General features: G+C 42.2%; 2 protein-coding genes across 6 annotated transcripts in view; both read right to left on the bottom strand.

The window, feature by feature from the left end:
* foxp1b (forkhead box P1b) overlaps nucleotides 1–7,480 on the bottom strand; it is a 187,518-nt gene extending 180,038 nt beyond the window's left edge. For 3 of the 5 annotated variants that reach the window (XM_030092278.1, XM_030092279.1, XM_030092280.1), the window contains exon 1: nucleotides 7,247–7,477. The gene's annotated coding sequence lies outside the window, so the exon portion shown is untranslated. Of the gene's footprint in view, nucleotides 1–7,246 lie in introns of all 5 variants that reach the window. The other 2 variants (XM_030092283.1, XM_030092282.1) reach the window with 2 other exon arrangements.
* Nucleotides 7,481–12,677: 5,197 nt separating this feature from the next.
* Nucleotides 12,678–17,689, bottom strand: LOC115388619 (eukaryotic translation initiation factor 4E type 3). The gene is made up of 7 exons (XM_030091834.1): nucleotides 17,398–17,689; nucleotides 15,236–15,308; nucleotides 14,473–14,567; nucleotides 14,260–14,320; nucleotides 14,119–14,185; nucleotides 13,841–13,996; nucleotides 12,678–13,763 (listed from the first exon to the last, which is right to left on the bottom strand). The coding sequence occupies exons 1-7, from the start codon at nucleotides 17,568–17,570 to the stop codon at nucleotides 13,717–13,719; spliced, it is 672 nt and encodes a 223-aa protein (XP_029947694.1). The 5' UTR covers nucleotides 17,571–17,689; the 3' UTR covers nucleotides 12,678–13,716.
* Nucleotides 17,690–18,270: the final 581 nt, after the last annotated feature.

The following is an 18,270-nucleotide window of genomic DNA, read 5'->3' as shown; positions in this document are numbered from 1 at the left end:
GAAAAAGGGAAAAGAAGAAAATCTCTTCTAAACCATTTCAGCCAAGTTCTGATAAATATTCACTGATTTTGAGTTTATAATGACAGATGTTTTCAAGAAGTCAGAGAAAATTCAAATTGTCAAACCACTAATCAATTCAATACACATCCAGACTGGACTTGTCCTTGTTTGGAAGAAGGAAGAATAAGAAGAAGAAGATGAAGAAGAGCGGCGTCAAACATACGGCCCACCAGACGGCCTGGGTCCTGCCTGCTGAAGACATTTTCCTGAGAGAAGTGAGTGTGGTTCCTGATGTGTCCACTGGGGCTGAAGATCGACCGCAGGATTCTGACACCTTCAGCAGCAAACGGCCTTTTTGGCGATTTGACACCAAAACAACCAAATTATCAGGACTGAAGAAAAAAAGCTAAAGAAATATGGCCTTCATGTTTCATGGCTATAATTTTGCAGTATTTTATTTATGTCTGGGCTTGTGTAGGGGATTTCAGCAATATTTCCTTTATTCCCTTCATGGATTTCACTCACTTGGTAGATTTTTAACTATTTTGGCAATTTTGTTCTTTTTGGACTGATTTCACCACTCATATTTTATTGCAGGGATGTTTTCTGTAGTTTTCACTATTTTATCCATTTTTTTGCAATAGTAAGGTTTTTTTGGCTCTCTTGCCTTCTTAAGCCGTTTTTAGTCAGTTTAGACGATTATTGAAAAATGAGCGTTGTATGAACATGAAACAAAAATGAAAGCAAAATGTTTATTTACTGTATAGAGAATGTTGTGAAGACTTGATGGAGCTGAAGAGCAGCATATGGCTCCAGGGTCGCAGGTCGCCGACCCCTGAACCGACACACTACTTCGTAAAGTTGAGCAGGAATACAGCAGTGGACGCTACGTAGCTACGGCTGATTCGCCACCGGAGGCTGGAGAGACCGTTCAGGAAAAGAAAGAAACAGTCTGTCGCTGTGGCACGGAACATTTCAACTAATTTAACATAGTTATTTTAAAGTGTGATTCATTTTTTTAGCAATAAAACCAGAACAAATATTTTATTTTACATTATTTCAGTTGGTTGTGATGCAGGTTTGACCCAGATGAGGTAACATTGGTCATTATGCGTCTCCTGAACTTACTTCTTTCTTTTTTTAATACGTAGAGCAAAAATGTAAAATTTGAAATGTTATGAAGTCATTATGTTTCAAGCTAAAACTTAGTAAGAAATGATAACATTTCATGAATTTTAGGGACAGTATGTGAACAAATTTCATGATTTTATATCATACTTTGTTAAAGCTTCATGGTAAATTTAAAAACACTGTGAAACTTCGTCTATATGTTGTGATCCATTTATAACATAAAAAATCATCATAAACCATTTATAGCATCATAAATTATCTCAATATTACCTAAAATGCCTTTAAAATTTAATATTTGAATATTTTCCCTAATATGAAATAATTTACAACACATAATGAAGTTTAAAAAGTTCAAGGGAAAATTGTATGCTTCCATGCTTCACATTAAATTATGCTTCTTGACTTTTTCACACCTTGAATTTGAATTAAACATTTTGACCAACAACTAATACACTATAATGTAGTATGAACATGCAGTGTGTGATATATTACATTTCCTGATACATTGTGAAAGAAATATGTTGTGTTTTTAAATGTGGCAGCATGAGAACTCCATGTTATGTTTTCTTTAAACAAACAACTGAAAACATTTTTTAACAAAATTGTCATGAGAATTTCACCCAAAAAGACAGACAAGAAATATTCATATCACCTCTGCTCCAACACTACCAGCATAGAGAACATTAATTATCAAATAACTACTGAAACTAATTCACGCAACTCAATTAATAACCAAAAGTCAACTAAAAATGTAGCTTTAGAATATTTTTTATTTTCACCTTCAACATAAATCTGACATAACTGGCAGAAAGACATCTGCCATGTTTGTGAGAGGCAGGCTGCTGCGGTCAGGCTGCTGTGTACCTGTGGAACAGGTGTGTTGGACGTCTAGCTGACAAACAGCACAGTTTCATGCCGCAGTGTTCCACCGGATCAACACAGTGAACTCATTTTAAAACTCAACCTCAGTGATTACAATTGCCACCTTGCTCTCTCTTGTTTACCTCCTTTCATTATTAAGGGCAGATGACAGCGGAAGGCAGTAATTAATGGCCGTCCTGAGCGTTTGGCCGTCTCCATGGAGACGGCGAGCTGCGAGGACTTCACCTGCAGCAGTGCGCTCTGGGACCGAAGGCCTGTGTGGCGTGGAGGAGCGTCTGCCCCGGCGCTCGGCGGGGGCCGGGACACACTAACCTTTTACCCTGGAAATATTGTCCTGCTCTCCCTTTTGTTATCGCCGCCATTCATGTAACACGGCGCTAATGAGCGCGCCACGCTCGCGCTCCTATCGCCCCTCTTTGTTGCGGAGTGAATCGAAACCCACGAATTCGTCTGCAAGGAAAATTCCCGTCACTTGAAGGCGTCTCGCATCCGAGACTAAATAAATCTGGGCGAAACAATGCGGCTGGACGGCGCTGGCACCTTATTCCCACACTGGACCCAAAATAACTCTCCTTATCGTTCAGCTGCAAGCGAGGGTGCAGCAGTCGGTCTGCAGCCCGGCGCAGGGGCATTTCGGTGTGTGCTCACAAATACTGAGGCGGCAGATGAAAGAGAGGGGACGGGAGTCCTCACGCTCGATGCATGAGAGACGGGTTACTTTCTTAGCGGCTGAACCTCCACAGAGAGGAGCCTGAAGAGGCCCAACTGCAAACAAGGGCTTTCCAAATAATGCGAAATCGCACGCCGCCGCGTTAAGCGTCCGCCGTCATTACGGTGCATGCAGCTGGTCTTCCTCGAATCCCCCCCACCCCCCCCACCCTCCGCCTCCTGCCAACTCAATTTATTCAGCGGCAGGATAAGTACAGTGGCTCCTGTATGTGGACGGCGTCACAAACTGGAGGTGATCGCCGCGCTCCGGCAGCGCCGGCGGCAGCAGCAGGCCGGGGGGAGAGAAAAAAAAAAACAAAGTTGCAAAGAAAAGTTCATCCTGAGGTTTAAAACCTGGGTCAGCATTCGCGAAGGTCCATTTCTGCCTAAGTGAGCACACAAACCCCGGTGCCTGTTCAAATAGTCTGCAGCTCTCTCTCAGGCAGCTCATGACAACAGCCCAGCAGCAGCACTGTTTGATCTCCAATGTTTTCCTTAATCTGGGTTGTCAAGGTTCGCTTGTTGGAGGCTGTTTACTTTACTTCTCCTACAGAAAAAAAAAAGTGTTTTTTCCCCCCTCAGACAATGACTAATCCAAAGACCAAGAAGGAGGGAGCTCTGCCAGCATTAGCTGTTAAAGCTGCAGCTTCTCTTTTGTAAATGCTCACATGGCTGCAGACGTACTGTACGACGGATCCGGAGCAACGTCCAGGTTTGAAATGGAGTCGTTTCTAAAATTATACCAACATTTTCTGGTAGAAAAATTAAAAACATGTCAACTTGGATGCAGTATGTCTGACGTCTGAATCTCACATTAAATAAAACATAAAAGCAGCAGTCTGATCATGTGTCTTCTTCATCCTGTTCATGTTTCATGCCTCCACAGTTTGGTGAACAGACCAAATATTTAAATGCATTAACAACCTAGTATTAATAAAAACATTTTTTTAGGTTTAATACTCATTTTTGAGTAGTTTTTAGTAGTTTTTAAGTTATCACACCACTAAATGATCAGTTTTACATAAAGCATAAAAACACACCAGCTAATTCTTCTATCCAGCCCAAAACTGCCACAGAGAGCAGTCAGCTCGGGCAGAAAAATGTTAAATATGATCATTTCTGGGAATTTGAGTCAGCACAGGAAAAGCGATCTTGATATTAGGGTGAAATAATTAGACTTAAAGTATCTTTTAACTGCTCTCAGGTAGGAAACCCTCAGATTCTGACAGTCTGAGAGTGTTATTCCTGTGAAGAGCACATCCAGAGAGCAGGTCTGAGAGAAAACAACAGTAACGGCCGACAATCACTGAGAATGCTTCCAACGAAACCTCTTTTTTTCTCACGTGTGAAAGTTTAGTCATCAACAATTTGAGCCAATTCGGGTTCAGGGAAACGTGCAGCTGAAGCTGCAATCGTCAAGCAATCGCAGTTTCACCAAATGAAAAAAGAAACGGGTGATAATCGCACTTTAACTCTTTTTTGGGCTGAGGTTTGAAATCTGCTTCTCCTCCTGTTGCTGTGAAGCTAACAGAGCAAAGCTAATTAAACTCAGACACATTTAGCTTGTGTGGGATTCCTAAAATTGTTGAGAATTATAAAAAAAAAAATAACATTAAAAATACTTTGTTTTGTCCCTCTGATGTGTTCCATCTGTAACTGAAGAAACATTTAAGCTTTTCAAATGACAGGACGTCAGCAGTTATTGATATGTCACATGCAGAGAAAGGAAAGTAAATCCTTTCACAGATCTTCCAAGCACTGGATGACCTCCTCTGAAGGCCTTTATGAGATTTCACGAAAATTTCAAGAGACTAAATTTACTTTCGCTTTGCGTAAAACACTACGGTACTTCTTCACAGCGCTGCTACACCCAGGAGGAGCAGAGGGTGGAGCAGCACAGCGTCGAACCTGCACACAAAACGTTAAACTGCAATCCGTGCGAGAATTGAGATTAAATTATCACAATAACTTTCTGTTAAACATGGATTTACTTTTCCATTAAGAGCTGTTGTTGCTCACCACTGCTAAATCTATTCCCTGATAAACTGGTCCGTCCTTCATGCCTGCAGACAAACTCACCGGTTCCATCTCATTTGCAAAATTCCTCCACAGCGACAGTCCCTTTTCAATATTCACAATAAATATCACAGTCTAGGTTCCAGAAGATTCATCCGTTCGGTCAGGGCAAAAGCTTCGTTAAACTTTGCTAAAGTTTTCTGTTTCAAATAACTGGATTCATCTGAAACAGACCTTCAAACTGTCCACATTTAATCCACAAACAGCCAATAATGAGCGATCACGGCAGCTGCTTTCAGCTTTAATCAGTTTTTCTAATATAAATCACTGTAAACACTGTACATACCACTCCTCAAATGAAACGGTAAGAGAAAATATTTCTATCATTGTTTTGATTGTTTCATGTTCAAAAATCAGAGGTAACAAAGATGGTCAAAAAATGATTCTTTCAGGAAAAATAAAGTTGAGGAATTTCTGAGAATCATCTCCAGATTTACTGTTTTTGTTCTATAACTGATTTTTTTTTTTTAAATTTCCATTGAGGATAAACATATTGTGAGTATATATGAGTGAAATTATAAAGCACCTTTGAGTAAAGCATCATTTAAAATTAGATGAAAAATATGTTTCACTTTAGTTTTTTTTTTTTTTTATCATAAAAGTGATATTTTCCTGACTTCAAAATCCATCAAAGCAAGAATAAAAATCTTGATTTCATCTGCAACAGAACAGGTAATTTTTTTTCTTTTTCCAGGTACTTGCTAATTTTCCCCACTTTTCATTTTGTTTTATTATTTGTAAGCACAATGAAACAACCATTCAACAAAAGTTAGGAAAACTGAGGAAGTTAGGTTTTCTCAATTTTAAGTCACAGTCGGGTCTCTCTTCTGCGTTTCCGTTTTCTGTGTATAAATCAGCCCTTTGTCACAGTTTCTGTGTGTTTTCTACTGGTGTGTGAGTTCCTCCAGAATCACCAGAGTTTTTATAATTCGGTGTGTCTGTCTTGAGCCAGTCCTGCCTGCTGCCCAGTAAATCTGTACCAGGTATCTGTCCTTTCCAAGTGTCCCACACATTAAACCATGCAGGTTTGAGGAATTTCATCACCAAATAAGTTTAGGAATTTTTTTTTCTGTGTAGATTTTTTTTTCTTGTTATACACGGAGGGAAAATGACTGAGGCTCAGGAAAAAAAATTATAAACCTAAGAACATCAATAACTTGATGGACATCCAGAAGACAGGACAGGACAGAGGGGGACACGTCTCATGTTCCCCTCTCTGGGATGGAAAAGATCCTTCCTCTACCCACCATGCAACACTAAGTAAACTGGAGGTGGATGCTGAGAGAAGTTTAGCTTGTGCTGTGCAGGATTTCTAAAGATGTTGAGAATTATGGAAATTAACACTTCTGCTTCACTTCAGTCACTTTGGCACCAAAATCTGAAGTTAGAGCAGACATTGGCCTGGCACAGATAAAAAAAAAAATCTGATTAAGGCTTTAAAAAAAAAATCTGCAAATAACAGCACACCAGTACTTATTAATACATCACAAATAAAGGAGCTTATAGCCTGTCACAGTTAAATTTACTTTTACATTGTTATTTGTTTGCTCTTTTTTTCCTGGTATTAGAATAAAGGTTAAACATGTTTGGTTGTTTTTTTTTTTTTAATCATTATTTTAGTGTGGAATTGAAGTTTTGCACGAAGAGAAAATTAACTTAAAATGAAGGAATAAAGGAATCTAGACCCATCAATAACCTGATGTACATCCATATGAATGAAACTGGAAGGGGGGGGGGCAGCTCTCCTGTCCTCTCCCCTCTCTGGGAGCAGCACGTGGGGTGGAAACGCTCCTTCCTCCCCTCCGGCTGGAAATCACAGCTCTGAAAACTTGTCCACATCTCACCGTGTGGAGCCACAAACTTCTCCAGCACAAGTCGCGCGTGCAAGAAACACTTTGCTTTAAATTCTAGCACAGCTGTCCTCCTCCTAAAAGCCCCCCCCCCCCCCCCTCCTTCTCCTCAACTTTAACTTGGACAACTTTCCTCCACAAGTGGAGCTAGCATCAGTTAGCATCGCGGCTAATTGCCTCGACACAGGTGTCTGGTTTCTGTGTTTCGCTGTTTGCAGAGAAAAAGAAATGTTGCGAAGACAACAAACTCCCCTGCGCGTGAGCGTGTGGGTGTGCGCGCGCGTGTATGCATATATACACATTTCTCAAACATGTGCAGCAGCAGCAGGTATGTAAAGACAGGGGAGGGGGGGGGGGGGGAAAGCGGCGCAGCCAGGGGGGAAAATAGTGAAAACTTACCGAGAAATTAACGCGATAATCGGCTAACAGGCGGAGGCGGAGGGCACCGACACGAACAACAAATCACACTGTAAACACTAACAATATTACTCCGCCCGGAGGAGGAGGAGGAGGAGGAGGTGCGGGAGGAAGAGCAGGAGGAGGAGGAGGACAGGGGACTAACTAACTAACTTAGGAGGAAAGAAAGAAGCTCGTCTTACCGAGGGCGTCGAGACGAGGCACAAAACGGAGAGTTCCACGCGCGCCGCCTGCCAGTCTGCGTCGCGTGGAGGGAGCGAGAGGAGGAGGAGGAGGAGGAGAGGAAGAGGAGGAGAGGCGGCAGCGGCAGGAGCACCGGCTCCTTCTGCTAATGAGGAGGAGGGAGGGAGACGCGCTGGGCTGGATGTTGATGTTGATGTTGTTGCTGTTGCTGTTGTTGTTGTTGTTGTTGTTGTTGTTGTTGTTTCGGTGGTCCGGGTCCGTGACGTCACATCCACCTGCTGGGTAAACGGGCGCGCGCTGCAGACCCTTCACAACTTCCAGAGGGTCCAGATTGTTGTTAAAATGTTTCAGAGACTCCCCTCTCTCTCTGCCTCCGTCCTCCTCCAGAGAGACTCTCCTATAAGCTGAATAATCACTCAATCAACTTCTCTGATTCCACATCAGAACTCCTCCAGAGCCTGACATGATCATCAAACACGTCTCAATCTCTGCCATCATGGAGGGCTTCGTTCTTTTTCTTTTTTTTTTCCACCTTTTTTTGTGTAGTTTTAATTTCAGGCTGCAGAAATCAGACTACATCTGTGATTTTTTTTTTCTCAAAATGCATTCAGACAGAGGAGTAGAAGCTCACTTCATCGCCGCAGCTTTAACAAAGATGAAAGAAATGTCTTAATTTCTATCTGATATTTTTCTATTTGCCCTTGATCAAGGTCCAAGTAACTCAGCAAAGCAGAGTAGATTTATCATGGCTGCATGTGAGGGGACTGCTGCTGGCCAGCCGCTGGCATCGGGCTGTTTCTTTAGTGAAGAGCGCCACCCTCTGGACATTCAGAGTCACTGACCTGTCAAAGGATGGCTGTTTTATGGTAACTTTTTAAAGCTCTCTAGAGGCTATGTGATTCACCTTTTCATTGTGAGTAAGCAGACTGGACAAGACTAAACATGAAGAGATCAGAGTCTGGAAAGGTCAGGTTGAGTCGACGCGCTTGGGGGAAGGATGAGGAGGATGAGGAAGACCTCAGGGAGCAGATGGCTGCTGCTGTAACACTATCTTAAATGGAGAATCTCCACCTTCTTCCCCAGCCTCCTCACAATCTGCCTGTCTGTCCTCCACTTTCTCTCTTTTATTCTTCACCTCAAAAACAACAGCAGATCAGACCTGAAAATATGAAGGTCTGTATGAGTGTTTGGCTTCACTCTAGTGTTTTTCCATTCATTAATCTTCTACTTAATTTTAATTGTTTTTTTTTTTCAATATCAAAGTGTCTTAGATATCCTGACATTATGATGCTAGTTTCTTCTTTCCTGTTCATATCTCAATGTTGAAATAAATTTCCAGAAATACATTTTGTCATTTTAAACAGTTCATTTCTAATGTATTTGGGTTTAGGTGCAAACAGATGAGTGACACATGAAGAAGAACTGCTCTGTGGTTGTTTTGTGTTCTCATTACGCACATGGTTCACATTATTTCACATCACTTTGCATCTCCTCATGCTTGGTTTGTGTGACGTTCACAGTCGCCCTTCTCGTGGTTTTGGGGGGATTTTTCTACCCAGCCCGTTTGGCATTGTGGGATTTTTTTTTTTTTTTTTTTTTTTTTTTTTTTGCATTTCATTGTGGTTTTGCTTCTCTGTTTTATCAAACTTTTTGTCTTTCAGGAGATATTTGCATCTCTTTATGATTATTTCATGTGTCATGTCAGTTGGGTTGAATACATTTGGTTGCGTGATGACTTTTTTAAACAAAATCAAAGCAACAAAGAATACATTCTTCTGATTTATTTTAACATTCACTTGTATTTTTCCAGAGTTTTACTGGAATTATCAGATAAAAGACATCACTGAGACCCAGATGAGAACACCCGACACACTGCAGGGAAAGTTTGCTGCCTCTAAAAAAAACTTTGATAATCACGTTTAAACCCGACTGTGAGGTTGAGCTGTTGAAATATGCTGAAATTGTGCAGCCTGAGAAGCAACAACAGCTGTAGAGAATCCCAGGAAGAAATAAGATCCCAGAATTCCCTTTTGTTCAAGTTATGGTTGTTTATCATAGGTGTTGTAAAAAAAAAAAAAAAAAAAAAAAACATCTTCAAATGAACATTGTCAGAATATAAAACAAATACAACTGGAGATATTGCTATTTTTATATGATTTTAATTTTTTTTTCTTTTTTTTTTTTTTGTGATTTGATCCAAATTGAGATCAAGTGTTGCTCCTGAGCTGGAGGAGTTGAACCATCCTGTGGTAGAAAGCTTTATTGCACCACCTTGTGGTACAAAGTAGTATTACAATCTGCATCTTTAAAATGAGCTCAATACTAACAAGAACTCTTCTTCTGTTCCCGTATGTTAGATTATATCAAAATGGTCTGAAAGTATCATTTATTGTAGTGTGGACACTCACGAGGGCGTGAAAAGTCTAGAAATCCAAGTCATTATTGTTAAACTCAAGTTTTACCTCAGTCTCTGAAGGTAGAGCTGATCTGTGCTGAGCTTTTTTCAGTCCTGAAAAAAAGAAAAACTATATTCCAGAAGCATGTTTGATAAGAATACGAAAGATAAGTTTATATTGTAGTGACTTCTTACTGTAATAATCAAAACTGCACACTTTTAAGCTTCTTCAAAGATCATTTTATGGTTTTGTGCAACATATTTATATTAAATTGGTCCTGCAATGACAGCTTTAGTTTGTTTTTGCAGCATCACTGCTACATCCATCCACTTTGAACAGGAACCTTTTACATTTGTAAGCCAACAGAGGGGACTAATAAAATAAAATACTCAGACATTTCATCTTTTTTTTCCTGTTTTAAATGCTTCTCTCATTGGCATAGAATTTCCAAATATAAAATGAGTCACAATAAAAGCTTAACAGTGAAAAGCTTAAGACTATAAGCACAAAAAATGAATTGTGCAGTAAATACATTATCTTTAATAATAATAATAATAATAATAATAATAATAATAATAATAATAATAATATAAAATTTTGTATGTCTCTTTTCATATAAGCTTCACAAATCGAAAAAAAATCATTTAAAAGACACACCAAATTAACATCAGAACAAAATTAAAAGACGAAAATTTTAAAAAGTAGACAAAAACAGGATTATAAAACAGACAAGATTAATATCCACACCAAAAACAATCACAATTTAAAACAGATTCCAAAATTAATTACATATAAACAATAAAAATAATTATAAGGGGAATGTAAATAAGACAAGATAATAGATTAAGAGTAAACCTACCTTTAATTGTTGTAAAAAATTTCCATTAAAATATATTAAGCTTTTTTTATGTTTGTTTGTTGATGTAAATCACCGTTTCCTGCCATGTTGCTGAGTTGCTCTTTGTAAATATCTCCTCTTGCATTCTCTCCCTACACTAAATACATTTTTTGCATCCTTAATGGGATTACTGTTTGTAATTCTATAAAGGCTGTAAATATGATTGTCCCCCGTGTGTAATGAGAATAAAAACTGCATTTCCAGTCTTGAAAGGGGAATCTAACCCTCCATCATGGCTTCCTCATTATTCCCTGGCTTGATCTGCATGTCAATACTGGATCCATGAGCAGGATTAATCTCCATGTTGTGTTGGTGTGGTGTGGGATTAAGGGCCCCGGCTTGATGGAAATTAATTGAGGATCACTATCAGTTACATAACGGCCTCTCCACACATGTACAGGGCTGCACACAACAAAGTAATTAGCTGTCTGTTAATGAGGTAATTAAGCAAATGAATAGCAGCCTCTTGGTTTGCAGTGGGGGGGTGGGGGGTGGGGGGGACTTCTCTCCTCACTGCTCCCGGTGGCAAAACTGGAGAAAAAGCAAGAAAAGACGAAGATCAAGGGCCTCTGTAACTTCAGTCCAGCTGTTGGGTGACTTGGTCCCAACTTTAAATGATCTCCTGCTTTATACAGATGCCGTTCCACTTTCCACACTATTAGGTTTTACATGAGGTTGAGTCTCATGGAACTTTAATAAGGAATCTTTTTTATCATTTAAATAACTTTACTATAATATTCCTGATTTTTTTTAACAAACTGTATAGTAAATTCTGGAGATGAGTCCAGATTCCTTCACCTGAGTTTCTTGTCTGTTCCACTCAGACCCCGTTTCCACGACAACTAATCAAGTGAAAACACATCTTAATTATGTTTGTCGTTCACACCGCAATGTTTTGAAAACGCTGTAGTTAACTGACCCGGCCATTAGTGGGCGCTGTTGCTTGTTTTTGTTGTGAAATAAATAGATGCAAGCTGAGAACGTTAACAGTGAAGAGTAAACTGACATTCCTAAGGACTGGAATTTTTTGGAATCTTGGAGTGTTTCTAAAAAGTAGTATTTTCAGTTTCACTGAGCTCCGACGTCGTGCAAACCGAAGAACAGAGCGTTTTCTCGTACATGAGGCCTCAGAGTCCAGTTTTTACTAAAACAAGTGTGCATTCATGACACATCGGTGCACTGAAGGTCAGTTTTTCTCTTTTATCACTTAATTAATCATATCAGTTTATGTTTTGACGTTATATGAGAATAACTCATAAATCAGTGAATGAAGTTATTAATATTGTTTTATACTTTAACTCAAAGGTAAAACCAACACGTTACTGCAAGTTGAACACTGGTCTATCTGCATTTTTACTTAATTAGAAGCATAAAACAACATTTCATCCGAACCCTTAAAGTCCTGAATTGTTTTTCCTGGTTTAATGGTGGGTTCTCTAATAACAGTACGGAGCTAATAAACAGGCTTTGTCTGGACTCTTCCCATCAGGGTCTTGAGTGTTCCCTCATTTGGAAACAATGCAGGTGATAAACCCGGAGAGGAATCCTCGTTAGGCGATTAAACCCAGAGCGAGCTTTGTGATGGTCATTAAAAACATATTTAGAACAAACTTTTTCACACTCTGCTTTTGTCTAATTAAAGAATGAGGAGTAATCAGGCTGTGTGAGGAGAACAGAAGCGTTTCCCTCCAATCAGGAAGCTCTCGTCGGAGGTCAGCTGCTCCGCTCCTCCCCGCTGATCATTAAAGCGTCTCTGATGAGCAGCCGCCTGGGTTCTTACTGTGTCTGCAGATGAAAATTAAGCTTGCAGAGGGAAAGGTGGCTGGAGCAATCAGTCGTCGCAGAGCGCCCCGCGACCTCTGGCAGCTCAGAGGTCGGAGGGTCACCCTCAGCTGGCTTCACATCTCCCTCCAGAAACTGTAGATATGTGATTTGTTTCCATCTGGTCTCACTAAAGAAAGGAAGAGGTGCGAATTTGTCTTGATTATATTTCAAAAAATCAGGTTTGGATTTGGTGGTTTTGCGGGCCGGATTGGATCCTATTGTGGGCCAATTTTGGTCCACAGACCTTATGTTTGGCACCCCTGACTTAATTTTACCAGCGCAAAAATAAACCGCAACCACGTGAAGAGCATTTTCAGCTTTCTTTTATTGCGACTGCAAAAGAAAGGCTTACAAAGTACATTGTCCCCTCGTAACTACGGTCCGGTCCAAAGTGGAGCTATAAAAAGCAGCGTGACGCAAAGATACCACAAGCTTTAAATTACTGGAGCCTGAGCTGCAGCGACAAAGAACGGCGTGTTAACAGGGTTAGAGGCAGCAGCTCAGCACAGACGTGGACAGGAGCACATTTTAGAAATATATTCTCAACTGAAATCCATGAACTGAATGGAAACATGTATGGAAGCAGGGTGATCTGACATCCTTTGAAGTGGATCTGTGTGCGTGTGTGTGCGTGTATCTGTGTGTGTGTGTGTGTGTGTGTGTTGTGGTTATAAAAGGACAACCTCTAAAGCAAAGTACTTGATTTATTGGCGAGAGCAACAAGTACAGACGAGCACTGCAGAACGCTGCCAGCGGAGCGCAGAAACAAGCTGTCCGTCTCCAGAACGACGCAGCAGCCCGGATCCCGGATCCCGGATCCCGGGACCGTGTTCGGGAGAGCGGCGTGTCTCATGAGGCACCTTCCAGGATGGGGTTTTTACAAAAATAAACTAAAAGCAGTGTGGGAATGGGCTCCGACTCGCTGCCTGAAGGACACTGTGAATATCGGCAGCCGCGTGCCACATTCCCACGTCGCCCTGACCTCCGGTCTGAGGCACACTTGATACAACTCCGACAAAAACCAGACGGGGACGTTCTCTCCTAAAGGGTTTCAGGTTCTGGGTGGCAGACGAGGTGCTTTGGCACAGAATTAAGCACTGAAGAGAACCTCAGGAGGTCCGAGGACACGGCTCAGTGTAAAGAGCAACACGACTTCAGGGCTGCTTCCAGGATCCTCGACCCGGAGCCAAACAAGGCTTCAGTCACTGAGTTACAAAAATAGATCGATTACTTCTCCTCGTTGAATGCAGAGTAAAATCCATGATGGGGCCGAGGACTGAGCCTTCGAGTCGAGGCCGCGAGTTCCGATTAAAAACGACACGGAGGCAGGAGGAGGAAAGTGCGTTACTAGCTAATGTCTCGAGCGTCCTCCCTCAAAGGCGTGATGGTCCATGTGAGCTGAAGAAGACGAGAAGAAACCTGTAAACAGGGCTGAAAAAGTAAAAATAGAAATATATAGAGAAAAATGTACTTACGTTTATAAAAAACAGCTTTAAAAGATATGTGCGGGAGCAGCTGGTAGATTTTTCCCAGGATATTTGCTTCGTTGGCGAGAGACGCGTCGCTGTTCCACACCTGTACGACGTCCTCTCGATCTCGGACGCTGACGCTGACCCCGACGACCTCGTCGTCTGAGGCAGGAGGAGGAGGAGGAGGAGGAGGAGGAGGAGGAGGAGGAGGAGGAGACAAACGGCAGACGCGTTACAGAGAGTTCAGATTTAACGAGCGGCGGAATCAGAGCTGCGACCTGTACCTGAAGCGCAGCAATCTGCAAACTGCTCGCCGATCGTGGCGAGTAGCAGCTCCTTCCAAACTGCGGACTGAAGACAGAAGGTTAGAAAAACTTCAGCTTCACTTTGGAACCTTCAGACCAGAGAGAGGAGTCAGGACCTACACTGTGTTCTTTCGGTATCTTCATCTTCCAGACGCCTCCTTTGGCGTTGCTCTCCTCTTCCCTGGTGGAGGAAAACAAACACACACTGCTATTTTAAGCTGATTTTTAACTAATGAAGTTTTACTACAGTTCTTCCGGTACTCTGCAATGAATGGTCTTATTTGTACCAAAACCTGTCATTTTGAGTATTCCCAGTGATAGCGCCGCACTCACCACAGCGGCCGTCGCTCCCCTCGCATTAGGTGGTAGCTACATCTCAACGGCAGGGCTGTGACTGGAGGGATGTTGTTATAAACGCTCCAGAACATCTGGAATACAAAACACAACAAAACAGCTTCAGCTTCAGCAGAATCTCAAACCTGATTCCATCCAAACGATGATAAATGCTGATCTACCGGGAAACCTGGTAGATCAACGGTGTCAAACGTAAGGCCTGAGGGCTAAAACCGGCCCGCGAGAGGCTCCAATCCCGGCCACAGCTTCTTCACAAGCGTGAAGCTCGGCTAAAATGGTTCAAGAGTTCAAGCTTGTATCTTCCTCTGAATTCCCAGTCGGACGCTTGGAGCCTGGGCCTCGCAGCCTGCAGGGTTTGTTTGCAGGGTCTGCTTGTTAACATGAGGGTGCAGGAAATCACAGGGAACCACCGGAGGTTGACTGAACAGATCGGAGCTGTTCTGAAGCATCACAGAGAGGCTTTTCCTCCAGCTGAGGGCTTCGTAGAGAAGACCGGTTCACTGCTTCTTTACACTTCCCGTTGATCTACCAGCAGCGTTACTCAGTAAAAACGTTACACGTCACTGACAATCACAGTAAAAGCTGCAGCATCAGAACAAGCTGATGAAACACACACTCTGCAGCCTCCTCTCTTCACCTACAGGAGTCGCAGCTGCTCGCTCCCGAGAACAAACCAAGACTCTTTCTTTAGCGCAGAAACGCTCTTGATCTCAGCGGGCGGTGGACGGACGGCAGATCTCACCTGAACCGTCTGCACGGTGTAGATCTTCTTCAGGTTGGACTCGCACTCTGCGGCCGTGGTGCCCGGTAACGACCTGCAAAACCAGAGAGCAGACGCTCTTCATTTTGAGGAGTTTTATGCAGAAAAATAAACTTTTATCATCGAATACAGCTACACAAGCTGAACAGAAACCGACCATCTCAGACGCTTTGGGGAAAATACAACAGGTTCTGTTACATTTATGTGTGAATGTGTCCTTTGAGGAAGAGAAAAATACTGAGAAACCTGTCATTTACGAGCAGGCACAACACGTGACGTCGCTATCAGATAGTTCTGTTGGTTATTAATGTTTCCTTTAATGTTATTTTCTATAAAACAAGCAATTCGAAGGCACACACTTAACAATTCTCCCAGTGAGCCCAATTCCAGAGGACACAGAGCCTGTGGTTAAAAAGATTTTCTGTGTCAAAACACCTGAAAAACAGACAAAAAGATCTTTTTCCCCTCAAATGATCCTGAAGAAAGCAACACCTGATCTCCTGTTCTGGGTTGAAGCAGAGGAAAAAAGCCACAACCTGGCCCTGACTCCGAGGACAGATCCAGTGTAGTATGGAATATCGAAGGCTCTCAAAGCTAAAATACTGTTCTCGCTTGAAAATATTCTCACGTAAACTGCATTTGCGTCTTTAGAAAGGTCATTAATAGAGTTGTTCAGAGTAATATGAAACAGATTTTTTAGGAAGAGAAACAGATGAATGTGATTTGAAAAGTGAACATGAAATTACATTTTTAATTTTCATCCTAAATCAGTAACTTTTCTAATGACTGAACACTTAAATATAAGTTTCTGTTTTAAATATCTGTCCCTAATTCACTTTGTTTATCAGCGCCTCAGGATCTGGTGTGCTTCGATGTGAGGGTTTAGCTTTGGGCCCCAGTCTGTTCGGTTTGCTTTCTGGGTTCTGCTGCAACAAGAGCATTGCTGGAAAAACTCTGTTCTTCAAACCACAGCGACTTTATTAGGAAAATGGAACAAATGTCTCAGCTTCGGCCCAAACGCTGCCGAGCAGGAAGCAGGCTCGGGGTCCAGGTTGTTGTTCAGATCGTGGCACACAGGAGAAAACACAGTGTGTGTGTTTGTGAGTCTCCTCCACGTTGCAGTGACACACAGTGTTACCTGCAGGGATACATTACACTGTTGTTGTGAATTAAACAGCGTAACTTGATACGTCTGGTTAGGAAAGCGAGAGTGAAACCAGTTTAAATGGCACTGTTGTGGTGAGAGAAGGTCACAGGTTCAAGTCCTGGTTTGGCTCAGTGTTTCTGATGTCTTCTTGAGTTTCTATGTCCTCCACTTTGATCCACTTCGATTCATTGGTGAACTGAAACTGCCCGTATTGTGTTGGCTCTGTGATGGACCAGCAACCTGTCCAGGGTGTATCCTGCCCTCAATCCTACACCCTGTTAGCGCAGACGCTTGCTGCATTTTGCTTGATTGACGATACCAGACCGGCTCATTTCAAAACTTCCTTCGAGAGAAATGAGTCCATTCTTTGTGCGGACGTATACAACTGTGTTTCTAATTCCCATGTGCACAGTGACCATTATCAAAACATCGCACATCTCACTTTTCTGAAATTAAATTGAAAAAATGATCCAGTTTCCAGCAGCTCCCTCTAGTGGTCCTCCATTAAAACTACATCGTTTTTAGTTTCTCTGATTTTATGTAAACAGACATAGTTTTCAAAATGTTTCTGCTTTAATGCAAAACTTATAACTTAAAAAAACAAAATCAATACGGTTTCATTTTAAATGTTACGTAAACGAGGCTCAACATTTAAAAAGTATTGTTTCAATAATGAACTCTGAAAAACAAGCTTGATTCTTTATAAATAGTGTTTCCAGATGTGTCAATAGATACTATTGATTTTCAGAGGCATGTCGTCTTAGTCTAGAGGTCTGAGTGTTGTATCTTTCTTCTTGTCATGTGAGCATTCCCAGCTCAACTGGGAACTTTCCGAGTTCCGAGCTGCATGAACGCACCGGGGAGAAGGGGGCACCTCTCCCGCTATCTGCCTCCTGCAGGCCTTCGGAAACCCTCCGGCCTCCATCCAGACCCCTGCCCCCCGTCTGCCCCGGCTCGTGGCGGGCTCCCGCCTCGAAGCGGGCCGGGGGTTCGGTACCTGTCCAGCCAGAAGGTCCAGGGGGAGTGCAGCGGCAGCGCCGAGTCGTCCTCTCGGTGTTTCTTTGTGATGTTCTCCAACTCTTCCTCGTCGATGTCGATGCTGTTCCCGGAGGACATGGCCGCTCCGCCCCGGTCCACCTGGAGCTCGGCGCGGCTCGCAGGAACCGCCATGTCGGCCCGGAGAGATAAACACCCGCTTTGGCTTTATCTCGGGTCCAGAAACACACTCAAACACACACAGAAACACACACACATACACGTACAGACAGGCTGAGACCGCCGCTCTGCCGCCCCCCGATGACGTCACTACGTCAGCACGCAGGACGACGTTCGAAGATCCAAACAGAGAAGAGCGCCCACTCTGTCATATTTCTCTGCGACACAATACACAATGCAAAATACAGTAGAATTAATGTATTTATCTCTGGGGAAATTCTTGCAATATAGCTCCTCGCAGAAAAAAGACACAGAAAACAGCTAAAATATTACTATGGCAGAAAAAAGTTAAACAATAATACACAGGGTTAAACTAAGCAGTGAGTGTTCAAAGCATAGAAATGTATTGTTGTGAAGTGTCAGTTGTTTGTGTTTAAAAAACAATAATGTGTTTTTATTATAAATTCTTATTCTTGTTTCCTGTTCTTGTTAATAATTCATACTATTGTAATATCTGTTCATCTTTAATATTCTTGGTTTTGAGCTGTGATAACTACCGTAGATTTATCCTCATGGGATGAATGAAGTTATCTTCATTCATTCATTTTTCTGGCTGCTTTGACCTTTTCAGGGTCGCGGGGCACTGGAGCCTATCCCAGTAGCTTTGGGCGAGAGCAGGTTACACCTTGGACAGTTAGCCAGTCTGTCACAGGGC

The sequence above is a fragment of the Salarias fasciatus genome, chromosome 5 (genome assembly GCF_902148845.1).
Source record: "Salarias fasciatus chromosome 5, fSalaFa1.1, whole genome shotgun sequence".
Lineage (NCBI taxonomy): Eukaryota > Metazoa > Chordata > Actinopteri > Blenniiformes > Blenniidae > Salarias > Salarias fasciatus.
Note: the sequence above shows the minus strand (reverse complement) of the source record. Positions and strands in the feature narration are given on the sequence as shown.

Excerpts from the sequence above, each read along its gene's own strand:
- LOC115388619 (XM_030091834.1), bottom strand. The coding sequence starts at position 17,570 with ATGGCGGTTCCTGCGAGCCGCGCCGAGCTCCAGGTGGACCGGGGCGGA. Across the intron at positions 15,309-17,397 it reads TGGACCTTCTGGCTGGACAG|GTCGTTACCGGGCACCACGG; the intron begins GTACCGAACCCC and ends CTGGTTTTGCAG. Across the intron at positions 13,764-13,840 it reads TAAAGCTGTTTTTTATAAAC|CTCACATGGACCATCACGCC; the intron begins GTAAGTACATTT and ends CGTCTTCTTCAG.